General features: G+C 28.7%; 2 protein-coding genes across 5 annotated transcripts; both read right to left on the reverse strand.

Moving 5' to 3' along the window:
* Nucleotides 1-5,926: 5,926 nt before the first annotated feature.
* LOC109806668 (uncharacterized) lies at nucleotides 5,927-13,107 on the reverse strand. Of its 3 annotated transcripts, none has more exons than XM_020369140.3 (7): nucleotides 11,139-13,107; nucleotides 9,833-10,211; nucleotides 9,012-9,163; nucleotides 8,330-8,425; nucleotides 7,371-7,627; nucleotides 6,912-7,132; nucleotides 5,927-6,442 (listed from the first exon to the last, which is right to left on the reverse strand). In XM_020369140.3, exons 2-7 carry the CDS (start codon nucleotides 10,184-10,186, stop codon nucleotides 6,074-6,076), a joined length of 1,449 nt encoding a protein of 482 aa, XP_020224729.1. In that variant the 5' UTR covers nucleotides 10,187-10,211; nucleotides 11,139-13,107; the 3' UTR covers nucleotides 5,927-6,073. The 3 variants fall into 3 exon arrangements, with proteins under 3 accessions (XP_020224729.1, XP_020224730.1, XP_082922171.1); XM_020369141.3 differs by having other exon boundaries at nucleotides 9,833-10,229; XM_083066045.1 differs by lacking the exon at nucleotides 11,139-13,107 and adding an exon at nucleotides 11,016-11,117.
* A 146-nt stretch (nucleotides 13,108-13,253) lies between these two features.
* LOC109805733 (ubiquitin-conjugating enzyme E2 7) lies at nucleotides 13,254-17,851 on the reverse strand. Of its 2 annotated transcripts, none has more exons than XM_020367914.3 (6): nucleotides 17,577-17,847; nucleotides 17,377-17,479; nucleotides 16,662-16,759; nucleotides 16,420-16,520; nucleotides 14,862-14,939; nucleotides 13,254-13,633 (listed from the first exon to the last, which is right to left on the reverse strand). In XM_020367914.3, exons 1-6 carry the CDS (start codon nucleotides 17,617-17,619, stop codon nucleotides 13,556-13,558), a joined length of 501 nt encoding a protein of 166 aa, XP_020223503.1. In that variant the 5' UTR covers nucleotides 17,620-17,847; the 3' UTR covers nucleotides 13,254-13,555. The 2 variants fall into 2 exon arrangements, with proteins under 2 accessions (XP_020223503.1, XP_082922172.1); XM_083066046.1 differs by lacking the exon at nucleotides 13,254-13,633 and adding an exon at nucleotides 13,653-14,776 and having other exon boundaries at nucleotides 17,577-17,851.
* Nucleotides 17,852-21,577: the final 3,726 nt, after the last annotated feature.

Consider the following 21,577-nt stretch of genomic DNA (forward strand, 5'->3'; position numbering starts at 1 on the left):
CCATGTGTCTACTTGCTTTGGGAAAATAGTTCTAGTACGAGTTATTATCCTTTTACAAGTCTATTGGTATGTTGATTGGTTCATTTGTATATAATAATAAAAGAGTGAAATGCCTCCAATGAAGATTTATATGCATAGATAACATATCCACATTTTCAACGGTGCATATGCCAACGAATTGTACTCGTGATGAAATGAACGAAATCCATCGGTGGAATATTTAACCAATCGAAAGAAAATAAAATACAACAGAGGTCTATCCATGCAAATGCAACAAAATTAAAGCAAGCATGATATAATAAATGGAGATTATCCTGATCAACAAGATTAGCCCTTAAATAAATTAAGTGTGGAAGAGGAGACTGGATACACGTTTTGCACACTCTTCAACTCAAGAGGGAAAGAATGATCACGAAATATATAAGAATGACTCTTTATAACCAAAAGCATCATCAATCGCCAAGTAATTCACTAAAATTTTAATCTCATCGGTCATCAAGGTTTTATATGTGTAGTACATGCAAATTAAATGCAACCAAAGCAAGCATGCATGGTATATATATTCTGTCTTAAAAAAAGGGTAAGAGGATACACATTTTATACACTGTTCAGCTCGAGAGAGAAATGGCCATGAAATAAGTATGAATGTCTCTTTCTTTTGCTTAAGTCTAAACAGTGCATGATACAGAGAAAGTATTGAGGACCCACAGCACCATCTTTTTTGGTGTGAAAATTTATTAGGTCAAGAACTAGGATGCAGCCCATTAAGAATCATATATATACTTGTTAGTGGAATCCTATGTAACAAAGTAATGCTCCTAATTTGTCTATACGTTATAAAATACTACTAGTTCTATCTATCCCACTTCAGTGGTGTACTTTTCAGTCTTTAGTTCTAAATTTATTGTCTATTGTTTTTATGGTTAATTCCTGGTCTTCAGGCTTTGCACTGTTCAAACAACGAACACTGTCTGCTGCTGCTAGTGGTGGTTCCTGAGAATCTGAAATTAGATAAAGAAGTGAGATCAGGGTAAAGTGGGGGTGATATGACGAACCTAATAATGGAGTTTTACCATGCCACAACATGGGACAAAACTTATTGATCGTATTTATTTCATTTTTTTTAATAAAATCCACGCAATATCTTAAAACTGATACATTAAAGATTAGTTTGTACATGTTTAAGAAAACAAATTCTTTTCTTTTCTTGCTAGTCGCTAAATACTGATACGCGTGTTTTAGATGTAACCACAATCGTAACTGCTACAGCTACAATAATGCTACTACCTCGTCCGAATTTTTAAGAATAAGAAGAAATTTCTGTATGGATCTCATGCATATAATTAAATTGAAAGAATGCTGCAGCTACCTCTCAACTGATTTGAATTTGACATGGAGTGAAAAACAACTTAAATAAAGCCTAGTGTTGTGCAGCCTGTTTGTGCAAGATTCTACATCGTCTAATTTGACTTCTCGAGGGAAATTTTATGAAATGAACCAATTCAACAAAAGTGGTGAAGAAAATCTAATACATACAAAACTGTGATACTGAACACATAACCCATAAAAAACTAAAAATTAAAGAGTTAGCTCAATCGGTTTATTAATTGGTTAAATGTGATAATAAAGTTGAGCGATATAATATTGAGTTACTCATTCTGCACCAATTTTATTTGTTTTTATAAGGATGTAATAATTTCCTCTCAAATATTTAATTCTTCAGGATTAAAGCACGTAAATTAAGAAGTAATCTTTCTAGTCTTAAACATAATTAAAGAAAAAATCATGGATATTTATCTCAAATATAAATAAATTTTAACTAATTTTACTCTATTTAATGATATCATTATTAAAATACCTCTTGATTTAATATAATTGACATGAACTTTTTATTCATGATATCAAGTTATAATAAAAGGTATAGTTTAGAAAAATAGATTGTTTTCTTAATCGAATTAGAGAAATTAAAATGTGAATTAGTTTTTTTTTCTTATATTTGAAACCAAAACCCTTATTTAATAAGTACCCCATTATCTCGTTTATATAAAAAGAAAAGTGAATAGTTAATGAAAAAATAATCATGAATGGTAAACTTAAATATAGCAAAATTAACTTAATTTTAATTCTTCAAAATTAAAATTGATTTTTGTAGTTCCTGTAATTTTAAAAAATTTATTTTAATTTTTATACTCAAATCTTGTTAGGGAATCTATCAAATATTGTCGCATACAATATACCTATTAATGTCGATGTTAATGAAAATATCACATTAAACGTAGTTGATACTTTATAATTATCTCAATTTTTCATTATCAAATGTGTTACTGGTAACCTAAAGGATTAAAATAAAATTTTTGAAAATTACAAGAACTAAAAATAATAATTTTAAATTTGAGGGGTCAAAAATAAATTTATTACAAATTAAAAAAAAAAAAACTAAAAACATATTTAAGCCTTAAAAATAAAAAGGAACGTTGAAAGTTAAATGAAAATTATTTTAAAAATAATATTATTGAATTAAATATAGTGAAATTAGATTAAAAAATATATATTTTTGATAGAGTAACAAGTATCTCTCATGCATCCTAATTAAAAATAATAATTTACCAAACAGTAATAAATGCAACATTTGTCACATATCTCTGATTATCATTATCATTGTCATTGTGACTCATGCATTTTTTTTATTAAAAAAGTGAATAGTTTATAATGAAAATGAATGGGTGTAAACAATTTTTAGATAGTTGTAGAGCTGTCAATTTGGGTTTAGCACAATGGACCGACCCAGCCAAATGTTATAAAGACATTTTGTGACTCTTGTATTTAAAAAAAAGTGAACAATTTATAATGAAAATGAGAGTGTAAACAGTTCTTAGATAGTTGTTGAACTGTCAATTTGGATTTAGTTTGATGAGTCGACCCAACCAATCCAGAATAAAGTCTAGGCTTTAAAAAAGAAGGCCTAAATAGAATCAGGTCATTTTGATCTGACCCGTTAAACCCGACTAGCCAAATGGCCTCAAGTTGGACTTACCCATAGGCTTATGGATTAACATGTTAAATTAATAATTGAAATAATCTAAATTAACATCAATTTTTGTAATGTGTTATAAAATAATAAAATATAATATATATAATAATACTACAACAGTAATAATTTTTCATTTTTTTGTATTTGCTTGTGCTTATAAGTTTAAAATTAGGATTAATCATTTGAAGTAAAGTGTTTTTAATTGAATAGAAAAAGTTAAAGAATGTGTGTTACCTACTATTCTGGATAGAATATGTTTGACTTATGATGTATAGACATTTGTAATAGGGATATGCAAAGAATCAAATAAACTGATTTAATTTGAAGTTGAACAAAACTATTTAAAAAAAAATAACCATTTTGAAAAGAAAAAAAAAATCAAACCGCATTGTTTATATAAAATGAGTTTTAAAAATTGAACCGCATTGATAATTAGGTTCAGTACACTGATGCACCACTTTTAAATTATAAAAAAATTAAATTAAAATAATTTATTTATGTCCCTCATCTCACTTAGTGATTTATAATATCACATAAAATATTTGAATATTGTTTACAATCATTGTGTTTTCTATTTTTATTTTTTAAAACTTTTTGATTGTCATTAGACTATTAAAATAATGTTAGTTATCAATTCATGCTTCATAAATAACTTTTCATCTGACACTTATAATTCTCCAATGCTTTTGAGTTGAATTTTATAAGTTTTTGTTAGTGTAAAAAAACAAAATCTTTCAAACAATATTTTTTAATAAAATAAACAATTTTCTATCTTATATGATGTATTTGTCTATTTAATTAGTCTCTGAGTTAAATGTTTAAATAGTAAAAGCTTTTTAATCTATTTCTAAAGAGTCTATTAATCATGACTTTGTTCATAATTTTGGAAGAAAAAATATTTTTTCTTATAAAAATCGATTTAAAGTTGGTTCAGTTCGTAAAATCGATTCAAAATTGGTTTGATATTAAAATCATTTATAAACCAAATTTGAACCTGTTTATAAAAGTAGTTTGGTTCTATACCAATTTATTAATGTGGTTCATATAGCCCATAAACTTGGTTTTCAATTTGATAAAATGGTGCGATTCGATGTAGTTCTTTTAAAGAATCAATACATGCACACCCCTAATCTGCAACTACTCAAGGCTATATAATTATGATCACTCATTATGTTTATTTAAATTAGAGGCTAAATAGGAAGTTGTTTTCATTTTGCAAATTGGATAGTTCACATACCATGTTAGAATTATTTGAAAATTTACTTGGTGTTCTTCAGGAGTGAGGGATACATGGAAACATATTTTCCCTCACATTGGATAATGCCTCTAACAATGATAACATACTCAAAATTTTAAGAGAAAGTATGAAATTTATTATTTGTTGATAGTGTTACATTTGCTTTGCAACCTTTGATTATTATTTATCATATTGTTATTTGAGCATTAAATTGTGAATAGTATAATATGATTTAAAAAAATAACTGGGATGGGTTTTCAACTTTAAGGAAAAGAATGACAAATGAAATCAACATAACTTTTGTAATTAACTTGTAGTGATAGAGTATTCATAACTACACAAAAATGACTAGGTATTTCATGAAAATATATAATATCAATTAATCATGTCATAAATTTTTTTTCATCGTAAAAAAATAAATTTAATTTTTTAATATATTTTTTTAATTAGACCAATTTGTCCCAATGGCCTGACATGTACTAAATTTAACCAAAAAATGACAGCAAAAAAAAAAAAGTCAAACCAACTTAGCAAAAAATAACATTTGATCTGTATAGGTCAGTTAGATTAGGTCAGTTTGACCCATTAGACACCTCTAGATAATTGTAGATATAAGGGTTATTTTTTAAATAATAGTGAAAATATCAAGAGTAACTTAGAGAGGTAATTTTAGGAACAAAATTATTCAAAAAATATGTATATCAAATGAGCAATCACCTTTATTAATAAAAAGTATAAATAATAATTACAACAACTATCGAAGTTCATGTGCAGAGTTTTTTATTTTTATTTTTTTACACCAAGTTTGTATGCTGATTTTATAAATATTATTAATGTATAACATCTCCATTTTTTTTAATCATTAAAATGGTAGATAAAAGATTATAATCCCATGATTACCAAACACGAAGCCAATAACATGTTAAAAATCTTTAAATCAAACATTATTGTCCACTTAGTAATTAACCAAAATTCAATAATGTTCGCATTAGCCTAGGATTTTACTAATCAAACTGGAATCAATAGAAGCTCCATAACCACCAAGCAAAAAATCAAATAACATGTTAAAAATTCTTAGACCAAAATTATTGTCCTCTTAATAACTAATCGAATTTCAATAATATACAATTTAACCCATAACTTTATTTGCTAAATTGAGGGCAACAAAAGCCCATCAAAGGGATATCACCTTTGACACCAAACGATCTACTTAAGTAGATAAGCCTACAAAATTAAAATTTTATGATCGTAGGAAGTATCAAACTTGCGTCATAGAAAACACAAACTACGATCGAATCTTATATCATTTATGTCACTCCACAATAGCTCATCTCCATTTAGTTCATCAGAAAGATTTAGCGCGCGTAGAAATTAATAACTTAATTAATTACTTATCAAATAAGAAGTCATTTATAAATTTGACTACAACTTACTATAATGAACATAAAAAAAAATACAAATAAAAAACCTTATGTTGATAAGTTCGTCCACAAAGCTAACTAAAATAAGCAAAATAAAATTACAAATGCCATAAACCACTTCTATAAGCCTAAATATAAATAACATTTAACAAGATTTTCGGTAGTTAGTTAGAATATCTAACGTGATTCTATTTGTTAAAAGAAAATGTATAAAACTAAAAAGATAAATTGTAGTGCTAGCCATAACTAGATATTTTTCATCTTAAGAATCATAAACAGTATGCCGTTACTGTTTGGAATTGGATTAAGCCGCCCCTTAAAAAGATTTACTTACCAAGACAAGATACAAACTAATTTGGCATGTCTTTATATTATGAGGGCTAATTAATAAAAATTACTGGGATCAAGTACTACAGCACCAAGAGCTATAAAAACCCAAATTATGAGAAAACCTACGATTGCAGTTCTCAACAACTGGTCATAATTTCCGTATAAGCAGCCTTCTAATTCATTAGAAGGAGGCAATGATGGAGAATCCTCATTGTCACTGTCACTGGTATCCTCCACCCCGTCTCTCCTACTAGTCCCAGATGCATAAGGTTGCAGCATATCCCATTTGTCAATGTTAGAGCATTTCATGCAAGTGCAGCAGCCTCCAAGATATGAAGGCAGTTTTGGCAGATGATCAGAAAGAGCTTTCTGATACCTCTCCCCTTCTATTTTTAACTTGTTTTTGGTAGCAGGCTTCAAATCCTGACTCAGATACACAAATTAGTTTGTTTAGCAAAGCGCATTTTATGTTATAGATCTAGAGCCTATTTAGATAAACTTTTTCAGAAGTCTTTTTAGGAGAAAAAATAGGAAAGGAAAAAAAAAATTATAAGATAAAACTAACTTATGCATAAGTTAAAAGTAAGATATTGAAAAAATTAATAGGAAAAAAACTTTTACAAATTAAGTATAAACCAATTTTAACTTATATAAAAACTTATTTTATTTTTCCTATTTTTCTCTCCTAAAACTATTTTTGGAGAAGTACCTAAAGAGACCCCTACTACTTTGGCTATTAATATCTAGTTTGGCGTGTTCCACTGTTAAATTAAATTGCAATATACCAGACAATTTGTTTGATACCCCTACATGTTTCATGATCACCAACTCGATGCACCTTCCTTGCTAGTTTTAGTTATTTTAGGCTGAATAAGCTAAAAGGAGAACTAACCCGAATAAAAGTCTGGGCAATAACATGAACAAAGGCTGGCAGTCGTATGACAAACAGAGAACCAAGACGATTAGGAAAGTGGTCTTGCAGAAGGGAAGAACAAGACCTCATTATTTGCGTGGGAATTCTCACTGGTGACAACCCTTCACAATCCACAAACACTGTAATTTGAGGGTTGTTCGAATCAACCAGGTGCAAGACTCCATATTCTACCTGTGATACTGAAATAACATCTTCAAATCAAATGTCATAAAACTATAGAACAAAAAGTAATACGTCAAGAAAACAAAACTGGCTGATGTTCTGAAGAGAGAGGGAGTGAGAAATGAAAGGAAGGGAAAATAAGTATTTGTCTTGACTCACAAAATAAAGAAAAATTTGTAACTTTTTTATTTTGGTAATAAGCAAATATATGGGGAAAATGACAAGAAATACTCCATTCACAAAAGAATAACTTACTGACTGCCTGAGCAAATCGAGGTCTATCTTCAGATGTCAACATATTGCAGGCTAACCCAAGCCTTACAATTAGGCAAGGTCTGTGCCTCACATCAGACCCGTGCCAGAACACCATTTTTGACCATATTTTCAGCTCTTCTTCTGAAAGAATTCTGTATGTCTCTCGCCATCGTATGGTCTTCTTGATTGAGGTAAGGAAGCAAGAAAATTCCTCATTAGAAGCTGCATAAAATCTGCGAAGCTCGTCATCATTGATTCTGCATAAATAACTACTAAATTATGGTCTGTTGCAACAGGAGAAACCATGAAATATGCTATTGCTAACTGAAAAGGCAATTCCCTGCCCTGATTTTAGTACCTGACTCCATGCACAATATAAAGATAAGTTGTTTAGTGTTCAAAAAGTTTTTCATACAAACTAACAAATAAGAATGTTTAAACACAAGTAAGAAAATTAAAACAAAAAAGTAGTGAATTGGAAGGGACCAGCCAGGAGTGTTATTCATATAATCATTTTCATGAAATATTATTAACATAGTTTAGGATTTTTTCAAGAAACAATTGGTATAAAGATACTAATCAATTATATATAGTTGGGTTATCCAGTAGTCAAATACTATACTGTTACATGAGTTCAAAATTGAGAAGTAGGTGATGTGATAAATTCAAATTTCACCCAAAAATATCCTAGCAAATTCAACTTCATGATAAGAGACAAAATGCAATTGTCAATAAATCATTAATGTTTTGTGTTTCTTACTTTTGCTAACAGAAAATAGTGGCTACACCATCAATATAAAAAAGTGGTATGACTTAACTGCACGAATATCCAGTAGCCTAGCTTGAAACAGAAAGTTTGGGGATGCCGCATTATGATATTCTTTTGGAATGGCACAATTTGGGAGTATCATATCATGTTTAGAATTCTATATCGTGAATGCAAGGGAACCGTAAAATACCTTTCTGGTAAACTAAGCCCTTGATTTTCAAGCTCTTGATTCAGATGAATCAACCACTTCTCAGATTCTAAAATTTTAGGATCTGTCAAACACTGGCTGCATAATGTAAGGAAAATGTAAGAAGCTTGAAAGTAGAGCTACAAATTTAAGAGATTGTAAAACCCTATGATTAATCCCGAGAAGGAGAAACCAGTAGCACTTTATTCACCAGAAGATTCAGCCATCAATACACTAAATTTTGGGATTCATATGTATCACATACATGATATATCAAAACATCAAGGTTGATTTGATCTTGGTTGTTCACATTCTTGGCCCAACAAATATCAATATCCTACATTACTTGCGGAGAAACACGAGACCTCTAGCAAATGGTAACCCTAGTTATGAAGAAAAAAATCCCAATTTTTAACTAAAGGTTGATATTTTTACAGAATACAAAAGAAATCACCGGATTTACAGTGCATTGAACAGGGTTTACATTTTCTACAAAGAAATCACCAGACTCTAAAATCCAGCAAACTGCATCAATGTAGTTTACATTTTCTACTTTCCTGAGTTTGGAAAAAGTAATTTTATGTTGCTATTAAAGCTCATAAAGGAACCTGTATTTATGAATTAGAGAGTAGGAAATAAATAAGCACACAATAAACATTAGCATAAAGTATCAGTGTTCATATACCTTGTATTCAAATCAACCTGTAAAGGAGATAATTCTGAGTATGCTACTGCATCTTGTGAATCAGTACTACAATCTGACTTTCCATCACTACATTTTGATTGATCAGAAAACAATGTTGCAATTGAAAGGGCTAGCAAAGGTCTTGATAGAACCTGAAAGCATAGAGATTTATTAGCCATCTGCTCTCATGAATATAGCTAAACTTGGTACATTTAGAAAACATTAAGGATTTGGCACAAACAGCAATGAGAGAAGTCTTCAATCAATTTGATCCTCAACCAAAATGGTAAAAGGGGGCAAGCGTAGTACCATATAGTATTCATCAATACTATTCACACATCAAAATCTTCAATATCATCCTTCACTTCTTCAGTAGATGGGGCAAAGAAAGAGAGAGATATTGACCTTTCCCTTTTCACTCTCTCCATTCTTCCCATGAAAGAAAAGTGTAAAGCATGGTGTAAGAGATTGTGATTAACATAGCCCTATGTATTGTGATTAACATAGCTCTATGTTATATCTCCTTGATACGCAAAAATACATGAGATAGGCTAATTTGTTTTTCTTTTTCGGTAAGAACACGAGCCAATTTATAAAACTTCACAGATGCTCCCAAATAACTCATTTTTCAGGTCAGTTTGGTATATACATCCTGAGATATAGGGGAGCAAATTTGATATATTGAATCAAAATCAATATGAAAATAACTGACTGTAATTGAAAATGATATACTATAAATGTTAATTATATTATGCTCTCCTCATTAAAATGTCATTCAAATATATCTTTGATGAAAAAGTTCACAAATTTATATAACAAACCTGCATGTTTTCAACCAAACCCTTGAAGGGTGCCCACCCCTGAATCCATTTAAAAGGCGGATAACATAGGATCTGTAGAGCCTGAAGACCTCGCCATACACATGGGCATCTGGTCTTGGAGAACCTCCTTATGATCTCTAAAGCAGCAACTTTAAGTAAAAAAAATATGATGCGACCCACAGAACAACTTCCAAAGCGGCCATGAATCAGCGAAATGAAATGTCCATAGTTTCTCTGTACAGAACTCTTAGGATGAGATGCAATTAGCAGATATTTGTAAGCTTTATTCTCAGTCACGACACTGCTTGGTTTATGGATCTTGCTCAAATCAGAATTATCCACCATGACTCCCATGTAAACCGATGGCAGTCAAGTTTCTCTGGTACAACCAAAGTATCTTTTCAAATAGAAGAACCAATATTAAATGAAAATGTTTTCAAACTGGAGTCTACATGTTTCACAGATCAATCTAATATAAATCTAAATACATTATATTTAAAGCACACGTCACGGATGTGGAAGTAACTAGATAACAACAAAGTAACCACAGGCAAACAAGGAGAGAAAATCTTAAAACAGCAATATTAAAACACGACAACAGTTGGTGTTTAGATTAACTTATGTGTTTAAAGTAGCCTATAATAAAAACCTTGAGAAGAGAGGTTTTCTTAAATAAAAAAAAATAAAAAAAAAAGTAAAAAAAAACCAACTGCTTCCTAAAATTTAAGCAAATCCAAACGCATGCCAACGACAGGTGTATATGAAGCAGAAATGTTGAATTTTGTCAGAGTGCAACACCATCTTCCAAAAAGTTAATACATTATTATTTATTTATATCATAAACCAACCACAGTAGAGTACCATCGTCAATTAAACATGATTATTTATATCCATACGTTGTTGAAGAGTAAAGTAAAGCATCCAATTATACTATCCTCATCACTAAACATGACATTGAAGAGCACAAGAGAAAGTTTAAGCGAAAAAAAAAAAAGTCAATACACGGTCTTATTTAACCACAGTGCATTGATAGTGGTTAATTGTAAAAATTATGCAAAAAAAAAAAAAAAAAACACAAACACAAACACAAACACAAACACAAACACTCTAAAACGATCATGACACAGATACGATTATACGAAGCATCTTTAGAACTTAAACTATGACGCAGGAAGCGGAGAACCTTAGCTAAAACATTGAGCTGTTAAAACTTAAAAGGCTACAGTTATGCAACGATGTTGAGATTAAAATTGGGAACAAAGTGATTGGAGTAAATTGAAGTATGAAATTAGTTGCACAAGTGGACCTGGAATAGAATTACAACAGTTTGCAAGTTCAGCGCATCGCCAATGGATGAATCTTCCTTCGTCGCCGAAAGTCAATGAACCGGCGCATTCATTACTCAACAGTTTTTTCTTTCTTTTGTTTTCGTTAGTTTACGCATTTCCGCTGTTCAGTTGTCATTTCAGGGGGATGACATGGGTATTGGGCCTCAGACTCAGCAGCTACCGTTTTTTTTTTTTTTTTTTGTTTACAATTGCGCTAGAAGTTCATCATAAAAGTTTTTACAATATTTTTATTATCAATAAACTAAACTTGTAAATAAAATAATTTTTAATATAGTTATACTTTTAAATAATTGCAAATTTTTAATATTTATGTGTATTTATAAATACACATAAATATTTATAAATATTTTTTTTGAGTTGTAAATATATATTATTAAACACAATTTATTTGTGTTTAATAATATGTTTATTTGTGTTGTAAAGTTTGTTCTAAGATATAAGATCAATTTGGTACTCTCAGATTTGCTTTTTGTTTGTCTATTGTTAAATAACACTTGATCAGCGAAAACACATCCTGTCAATGAAAATTAATTCTTAATTATCAACTTTAAAATACTACATAATATTCATAAAAATACAATTTATTTATTTTGATTGTCAAAATAATCAATGTGCAAACTACATATAAGAATTAGTAATTACTGATCATTTAATGATTAATAAGGCAGTAAATATTTATTGTTAATTTGAGACAACGCAGTCCATTCAAGTTAGTCTATCAAAGACCAACAAAAATTTGAGGAAAGCAGGGCGGGCTAATTTTGTGTGGGACTGAAATTTTACAAGCCCTTGACCAAAACAAGCTGGCTCACGAGTCACTTTTTTAAAATAAAAATGATCAACATAAATTATCTTTTATATAATAAGTTAATGTTTTTTAATCAATATAATTTAAAACAAAAAAAAAAACATATATAGGATATCTTTTTTATTCAGTGAAAAACCAAAGTCGCATAAGGATGGTATCTCAGGCAAACTCTAGATTGGAGGATATTAGCAATGTTGAAACCATCAGTTTGACATTGAATGTCCATTAGATTATTATCCCGACATATTTGAAGCCCATGCAATATAGCAACTAGCTATGCTTTCTCCACATCAATACGAGTTGTTGTCTCAAAAGGAGGAAACCACCTCGGGAGCATAAAGGCCTACAAGGCTCTTGATTATAAGTTTGTAAACAGCAAACAAGCGGTAGAAATTTAAAAACAGAATTCAATACACATATTCATCAATAAATTTTTATTTACATAAACTAATATAAACTTAATCTAATTAATATAAACGTTGACAAGATCACCGACCAATGATGAGTTTAGAGGAATTGAAAATTCTGAAAGTGAGAGGGTTGATTTTTTGACGTCGGTACAACCAACCAACATGCCAGTGATCATATGTAACTGCAGCCTGGCATAATCCATAATTTGCATCAAGCGAAATAGATAAGCTCAACGTCTACTTCAATCAGGTGTAAACACGAAGTTGATGTTCCTTGCCCTTTTGAAATTATAGTTTTATTTAGTAAAAACTCATCATTTTGATACCAAAATCAATTGGTGACCGCAACAAAATATTTACGATTTAGTAAATGCAATAAAAATATGCATATTTCATTTAGTCATTCCATACAAAAACGTTGTATTAGTATACACTTCACATAAGGATGAAGGGAGGTTAAACATAGGGGAAAAAATAGAAAAGAGTTATTAGATAGTTACAGGACAAAGGCACCCAGCACTTTAAAAATGATTATTTTTATGAACCGTTGTTCATAAGTAGTTTCAAAATAAAATGAAATGAAAATAGTAAGAAATACTGATATAGGAAAAAGTGGTTTAAAAGAATCATAGAAAATAATAAGGGATAAAATAGTTAATATAAAAATGGAAAACATAAACAGTTCTCAAAAGGTATTCCTTTTATAACATTGCGATTGCGTATGCACTGAGGATGTCGATGCATGCAGTTACCCGAGGCAACAGAAGACAAGTGATGTGATGCCTCAAGCGAAGGACCAACCTCTTTGGTCTCTCAAACCATATACGTAACCAACGCTAGGCAAAACAGCAATATACAGGTAAAGAAGCCTATATTTAACACAGGCAATGACAAAATTCAGAATGCAACATCCATCCATCCACAATCAAAATATTCAGCAAAAGGCAAAACTTTGCACCTAATCAAAGATTTTAACAATAAGGTCATGCAAATGAACAAACTAAATTTCCAATAACTAGTCACCAAACACTCTGGCCAAGCACTTAGAATACAGTTGGTTTTTCCAAGACAAATGACCACTTGTCTACTCAGTAACAGGTGAATCAATCCATACAGAGTTGTATATCCTTTCGTTCACAAAAGCAGGAGCTGTAGATCACAACATTTCTTGTGATTTCCGCACACAACGGCTAACCTTCTTCTTGAATTCATCTCTGCTCTCCCTCCACTCCTTCTGAAAAACAAGACCACAACACGGTCTAAGAAAAACTTACAAAACAATATAAAGATCTACTAAAATGTAAAGATCGAAGCAATTCATAGCCCCAGACGTGGCACTTTAATCAGTAAATTTAATAGGGAGCAGCAATGTGTATTTCTAGAATCATTTTAAATTATCTACTTAAAGTACTCATCAAACAAATGAGATATACTTTTTTAATAGGAAAAGTATGTCGAAGATGAATAAAATCATTCCCAAAGAAGCTCATCCAGGTACTAAAATTTTATTGTTAATCTTTTCCTAGTATGACACTTATCTTGAACATATGTATTATAGATTTTATGAAATGATGAATTAATTATAAGATCGTAATTCATTATTTGGTATATTTATTTAAAATCTTCTGACAGAAATATGTATTCATAAATATGAGATAGTGATGGTGGGGACATACGCTGCAGGTTTCAATATTTTCTTGTGGGACTGGTGCAGCAGTGCAGGTTCACCCTAAAACTTAAGGGGTACATAAATGTTATCTTTTAGGATGGGACAGGATTCGGTAGAGCAAAAAACCTACCCCTACTAGCCCCATTGCCAAGCTTGCTGAAATACTACTAAAAGAAACATTTTCATGCCCTTTGTTTGTGCTTCATAACTCTGATATAAAAGTTCAGGGTATTGCTTAAATCAGAGCAATTTGAGCAATGCCTACTTCCCTCATAACACATTTCCTAAACAAACCATTTATTAATATTATGCTTTTACCATATTTAATCACTTGTGAACTTCTTACAGGCTAAAAATAGAATTTGTCTCACTTTGTTATCTAATCATTAGTAGAAGTATTCTACAAGTTAAAGTTTGTATTATTTGCAATTCCACATTTCACTCTTCACACCAACTAGCTATCTGTGCTCAAGTACCTAAATAATTCAGAATTTCACTAATATCCAATACCTAATCTAAGAAAATAACTACTGAAATAATTAAAAAAAAATAAAGGATCAAATCAATCCCACAGGACCCAAGTTTGTTTTATTGTTACACCAAGTTTTTAAGACTATGATAACAGCATCAACAAAAGTACTCCCTTCACAGTTAGTTACTGATACTTTTGCATGCTTCTCGTGAAAAATATCAATTTACATTTTTCTTCTGTAGAATGCAAATAAGTACCATAAGATAGGAGTTCAGGAAAGATTGCAGAAATAAAATCAAATCAGAAAATGGTCAAACTTACCGCAGCTTCAACATTAGCAGGGGATTCATCATTAGGACTGGAAAGCATTGATATGATACTTAGGACTATACTCTCTACCTGCAAGATAGCATAGAAAATAATTATTCATAAGCAGGTTTTAAAAGCTTTGCAAGTAGTATGTCAAACCACTAGGGGTGGACAAGAAGTAGCATATCATTTTGCAATAACAACCAGCAAAAATATTAATAAAATCTAATCTTAAAATTTTTAATACTCCAAATTAGCTTTATGATTAAATATTGTTCACCTTTACAAGCTCATTAGTTATTTCAATTTCATAAATGATACTGGAAAGCTTCTACAACAACCTTAAAATTTTTCCCTTACGGCTTTTCTATGAGCCATCACAGACTTGAAAGTCGAAAAAACTGCAACAACTACTACTCATGAGCCTTTCAGTCTTCTATGTTTATTCAGAGACCGGGAAGAGTGTTAGCCATCAGAAAGTTGGACTTTTAATGCCTAGCAGTAGACCAAGGGTTTGTTTGGTTCAAAAGAGGAAGAAGAGGGGAAGGAAGGGGAGGCAAAAGGAATGGAGGAGAAAAGAGGTAGCTCTTTTGTTGTTTGGTTCACAAGGGAAGGAAAAAGATTTTAAAAACTAATTTATCTTTGAACATTTAGAATTTTGAATTTAAAAATATAACTAAGGATATTTTAGATATTATACTAAAAATGTTTAAATTACTTCTCTTCCAAATCCCCCCCTCCCCCAATATCAAAGAGGAGCCAAAATTAGATAAAGAGGGGTTTTGCTCTCCTACATTTCCCTCAAACCAAACACTAATATTTTCCTTCTCATTGAAAATGCATGTATGGAGTGGAGAGCTCTATCCTATTATGACCATGTGAACTATTATTAATGCAATGCAGACAGCATCACAAGGGGATCTACTCTAGATTATGTGTATGTATGAAGCAAACAGAGGAACCACCATGATATGAAGCATAGTATATAAATTCATTATACAATTATTTGCTGCCATGTATATATATACCTTATACCTTACCAAATGTGTGCACAGACAATTTAATTTTTGGAGCACTTATCAAACAAGATCACACGTGCTACTGCTACAAAGTTTAAACTACACTAATCTCCAACACTAGGGCAGTGAATTGCATTTAAAAAATATACTATATACTATATGTCTAGATCCATTTATGGAGTGAAAGGATTGAAAATATTAAAGTCTTCTAGTATTTCTTAAGTATCTCTTATTGCAAAATAACATTGATGGAAATGCCTTCAGATTAAGCACATCATGCATACAGCCAAACAACAGGAGGAAAATTAGTAAACATGTGTCAATTATTACATGGTTTGCTTATGGTGGTGGGTATTTACAGATTTTAACTTGATTATTTAACAAAAGCATGCCAAAGAGATATTGTAAATTACTAACCTGTCATGTTTCTACAACTAGGTTAATTTAGCCAACAAATCAAAGCATAATCACCAATTGAATAATAAAAGGCAGAGTTCTCATTATAAAATTAAACTAAATAATTAAACATATGGTTTTGTGTTTTTACGTACTGTATGAACAGGTGTCCAGCGCTCACTTGCAAGCTCATAACCATTTGGGTCATCACCAGGAGGATGAAGAATTGATATGCAAACTCGCCCATCAGGATAAACTGCAAATTGAACATCATCATTTAATTTCGTGTTTTAATCAAAGCAAGATTGGAAATGGTAAAACGATACACTGCAAATTGAACAACATAATCCAACTTGGTGTTTTAACCAATGCAAGATGGAAAACGAATAAAACCAACCATTGGGATGCCATATTTCAGAGGTAAATTTCATTGATGGCGGGCTATTTGGGTAGTTGGGTGGAAAGCTCATAATGGCGTTGAAAAATCCCCCATCGCTACACGAAATCAAAGAATTGTCAAAACAAGAAAACCAAGTGGTCAGTAAAAACTCAAGTGCCATAAAAGATCATACAAACAAAATAAAACAATCAACAATAAAGCCTATGCCTATCCAATAAAAGGAAAGGAAAATAGTGACTTAGGTCATCTTTTACAACAAAAACATAAGCAAAGCCTACATCTTAGGAAAATCAATCAAGTGAAACCAACCAAGAACAACCCAAATCAGGAAAGTTTTATCTTTTGTAGAAGCCGAAATAAAAAAGAAACGCAATCTATATATATTCTTTTCAAATTTAACCAAACTTCCAAACATCAACCCATAATCTAAAAAATTAAACAAAACATCCGGAAAGACTCACACAAGAATCACTGGATTCATCACGATTAGGGCAGATAAAAAAAACACCCCTTCCGTGCAAGAATTAAAAAGAATCTCAAAACCCAAGCAATCCAACAAAACCCCCGATGAGTATAATTAAAAAAATGATCTTTAGGGAGAAACCCAAAACCCCAGAACACAGAAGCAAGGAAATCACCAGTAATTGAAAATGGCAAAATGAAATTGGCGAGAAAAAAAAAAAAGACAAGGGCATCTAGTAAAGAAGCTTACTAAAGAGTATCAGGGGGTCCAATTATGGTAACGCTCCATTCGAAAATGTTGGTTTCGTCGACCAAACCAGCAGAAAAGCCATCGACAGGGTTCTTGCAAAGATCTGCAAGAAAGAGAAAGATGAATCAGAAGAGCGCGGGAAAAGCACGCAAGGAAATGAAGAAAGAGCGGAGGGGAGAATTGGGTGAAGGGTAGGAGACCTTTGAGTTGCTTCTGGAGGAGGAGGCTTGCTTGAGATGCCATGAATTGAACTCAAGAAGAGAGAGAGGAGAAAAGAGGTTGAATTGTATATGAAGTATGATATGGTATATATAGTGTGTGAAGGATTATGTAACGTAAATGTATAGAGAGAGAGAGAGAGAGAGAGAAAATGATTCGAAAAGAGATACAGATGCGAGTTCTTTCCTTCTGAGCTGTGTGTGTAATGTAATGTGTATTGTGTCTTGCCTGCGTGCCTGGTGTGTCCAGCTCCGAAGGGTGCGTGTTTCAGTTTTTATTCTCTCTTTCCTTCCGTTTTCCTTTTTCTTTCTTTTTCTATAATTTTTTATTCTTTTTTTTATTTTCGTACACTTTACCATACATAAATTAGACAACTTTCACAAATTTAGGTATTTTTTTATTCAACTCTTATCTATTAAATAGAAACGTTTTATTGTATAAATGTATTTTTTTAATTAGATAAGAAAGTTTTTTAAAAAAATTAATTTTATATTTATTTATTATAATTAAATATTCTCTTTCATGCATTTGAGTCTAAATAATATGTTTAAAATTATGGTTTTCATTAATTAATAATATTAAAGATGAAAATTCATGCACTAATTCAATTAAAAATTCATCAAACTAACATTCTTTCCAAGGAAACTTATGTAGTATTGCATGTTAATACAAGTCCAGCTTGTGTCTTTAATAAAAATAGGAATCTTGGCTTAAAAATTGTGAAACATGATTTTAAAATACTAAATATTTTCTCAATCATATTTTTAATGATGCATGGCTTAAATTTTGAAAACTTCAATTTCATTTTGAGGGTCATGTCTATGACCTACAAGTGTTTCAAAATTTTATATTTTAATATTAAACTTTATTAAAAATAAATAGTTAAATGTTTAAATTTTTAAAAATTTAACAATAGATAATATTAAATGATACAAAAATCATTTTAAATATTTAATAATTTAAAATAAAATACCGATAAATTGTACATTAGTTGGTAGATAAGAAAAAGGGAGAAGAAAAAGAGATAAATGAATAAAAATATATATATAAAAGAGATAGAAAATTGAGAGAGAGAAAAAAGTAAGAAAGACGAGAGATAAAGATAGAGAAAAAAAATATATGAGACAAAGAAAATAAATAAATAAATAAATGAGAGAGAAGCAAGAAATGTAAGAGAAAAGATTTAAAAGAGAAAAAGATAGAAAAAGTAAAAATAGAAGGGGAAAAATCATGTGAAATCAAAGGTTTTTGTGAGATTGTTTGATGAATGAATTACATGTAAATTATAGTATAAATTTATCTATAAAAAATTATATTTTTTAAAATTAAATATTTTATAATAAATGTAAATCATTTATTTAAATGACGTAATTCATTTATTTTAAGTAATTCATTTATTTTAAGAATTTTAAATTTTTTAAGGTGAAATACCTTGTTTGGATAGAGAATTTATAAGGAATTTGAAATTCAAGCATTTGTGAAATTTCTTGAAATAGTATAATTTCAAATTCTCTCAAAAAAGTAAGAATTTGAAATTTCTCATATTATTTTTCTTATTTCACATATATATTTTATCTTATCTCTTCATGTTTTTAATTATTAAATATTCAAAAATATTTTTAAAATTATTAAATATTATCTAATATTAATTTTTAAAATCATTAAATATTTAAAAATTAGCTAATATTTATTTTTATAAAATTTAATTTAAAAATATCAACATATAAATATATTTTTAAAATTAATTTTTACCATGGTGGAATCAAATTACCATATCCAACCCAATAATTTGAAATTTGAGAAATTTGAATTGACTTATCCAAACAAAATATTTTAAGAATGATAGAAATTGAAATCAAAGTAATTCAAATACCAAGAATTTAAAATTCCTTGAATTTTTAAAATTATTCATCCAAACACACCATAAATATCTTATTGCAAATGTAATGTTATCAACGATAAACATATAATGATACAAACTAAAATTCAAAATAAATTTTATATATATATATATATATATATATATATATATATATATATATATATACACGTGTGTGTGTGTGAGAGAGAGAGAGTTATAATAATATCGGTATAACTTTTACTAAGTATTACACCGCTCAATAAATTTATATTAAATATGAATTTTGTAAATCTAACCATTAGATTAAAAGTTCATATCACTTTATATGTTTATATCAAATTTTTGTTAAAATTGAACAACAACTTGAAAATAATTAAAATGTTTATATTTTAGTATATTTTGAAATATATATATATATATATATATATTATTACGTCAATTTTATTTTAGTGTGTTTGGATGAGGAATTTAAATGAAGTAATTCATTTATTTGAAAATTTTAAAATTCTTTGAGGTGAAATACCTTGTTTGGATAGAGAATTTATAAGGAATTTGAAATTCAAGTATTTGTGAAATTCCTTAAAATAGTAGAATTTCAAATTCTTTCAAAAAGTAAGAATTTAAAATTCTTCATATTTGTTTTTCTTATTTCACTTATATATTTTATTTTATCTCTTATCTCTTCATTCTTTTAATTATTGAATATTCAATAATATTTTTAAATTATTAAATATTACCTAATATTAATTTTTTAAATTATTAAATATTTAAAATTAGCTATTATTTATTTTTTTTAAATTTAATTTAAAAATATCAACATATAAATATATTTTTAAAATCAATTTTATCATGGTGGAATCAAATTACCATATCCAACCCAATAATTTAAAATTTGAGAAATTTAAATTGACTTATCCAAATAAAATATTTTAAGAATGATAAAAATTGAAATCAAAGTAATTCAAATACAAAGAATTTTAAATTTCTTAAATTTGTAAAATTCCTCATCCAAACACACCATTATGGTGTAATACTTAATAAAAATTCTTATTATAACTCTCCTCTCTCTCTCTCTCTCTCTCTCTCTCTATATATATATATATATATATATATATATATATTATGTGAGAGAGAGAGAGTTAATTTGTTTTAAAAAATATTTAAATTCAATCAATGGATAATAATTATAATAAATAAAAATTTAATTAGACATGAAATTAAAAGAATTTCTAAAATTCTCTCATTATAATTTTTTTAAAATATTATCATAATATAGAATTTAATTTAAAAATGCCTATTTGTATAAATTTTAAATAAAAGTTATATATTCAAACATAATATTTATGTATATATATAATAATTTATTAAATACACATGCATATTTATTATATATAATTAAAATATACAATAACTTATATATAAATGAATATTATACTTAAATATATAAACTATATAAAACCAGTATAAATAAATATGTTAATTATTGATAATTGATTTTGAAGTATTAAAAATCATATTAATTAAATATTTAATTATATTACTGTAAAAGAATTAACAATAATTAAATAATATTATTTTAACTTTTAATCAATTCATATATATTAAATCTAAATAACTAATATGTAGGAGAATAATTTTAGGAGCCATTATTCAATAGAAGCATTTTGAGAGATTTTCTTTAACTTTCTATTAAATTCAATTTTTTTATTTATCACATTTACATGTGAAATACATTTTAATATTTTAAAATAAATTATTAATAATTAAATTAATATATTTATTTATTATATATCTAAAATATAATTTATATATTTAAAATATTTACTTGTATTAGTTTAAATATAATTTATATATTCAAATTTATTATTTATTTATATGTAATTTATTATAAGTATTAGTTATATATAATCAATATTTAACTTATGAAATACACATATTAAAATACTAGTATAATATATTATTCTTAATTTTGCAAATATTATAAAATTTATTTACAAATATCTTTTTCGCATATGATCTTTATTGTCTTTATTATAAAATATTTTTAATCAAATTACACACATTAATATAAGTAATTATACTAGTTATTTTATTAAATTTATAAAACAAAATCATGGTATA

This window comes from Cajanus cajan, chromosome 10 (genome assembly GCF_000230855.2).
Source record: "Cajanus cajan strain Asha chromosome 10, NIPB_CcT2T_4, whole genome shotgun sequence".
In the NCBI taxonomy this organism is placed as follows: domain Eukaryota; kingdom Viridiplantae; phylum Streptophyta; class Magnoliopsida; order Fabales; family Fabaceae; genus Cajanus; species Cajanus cajan.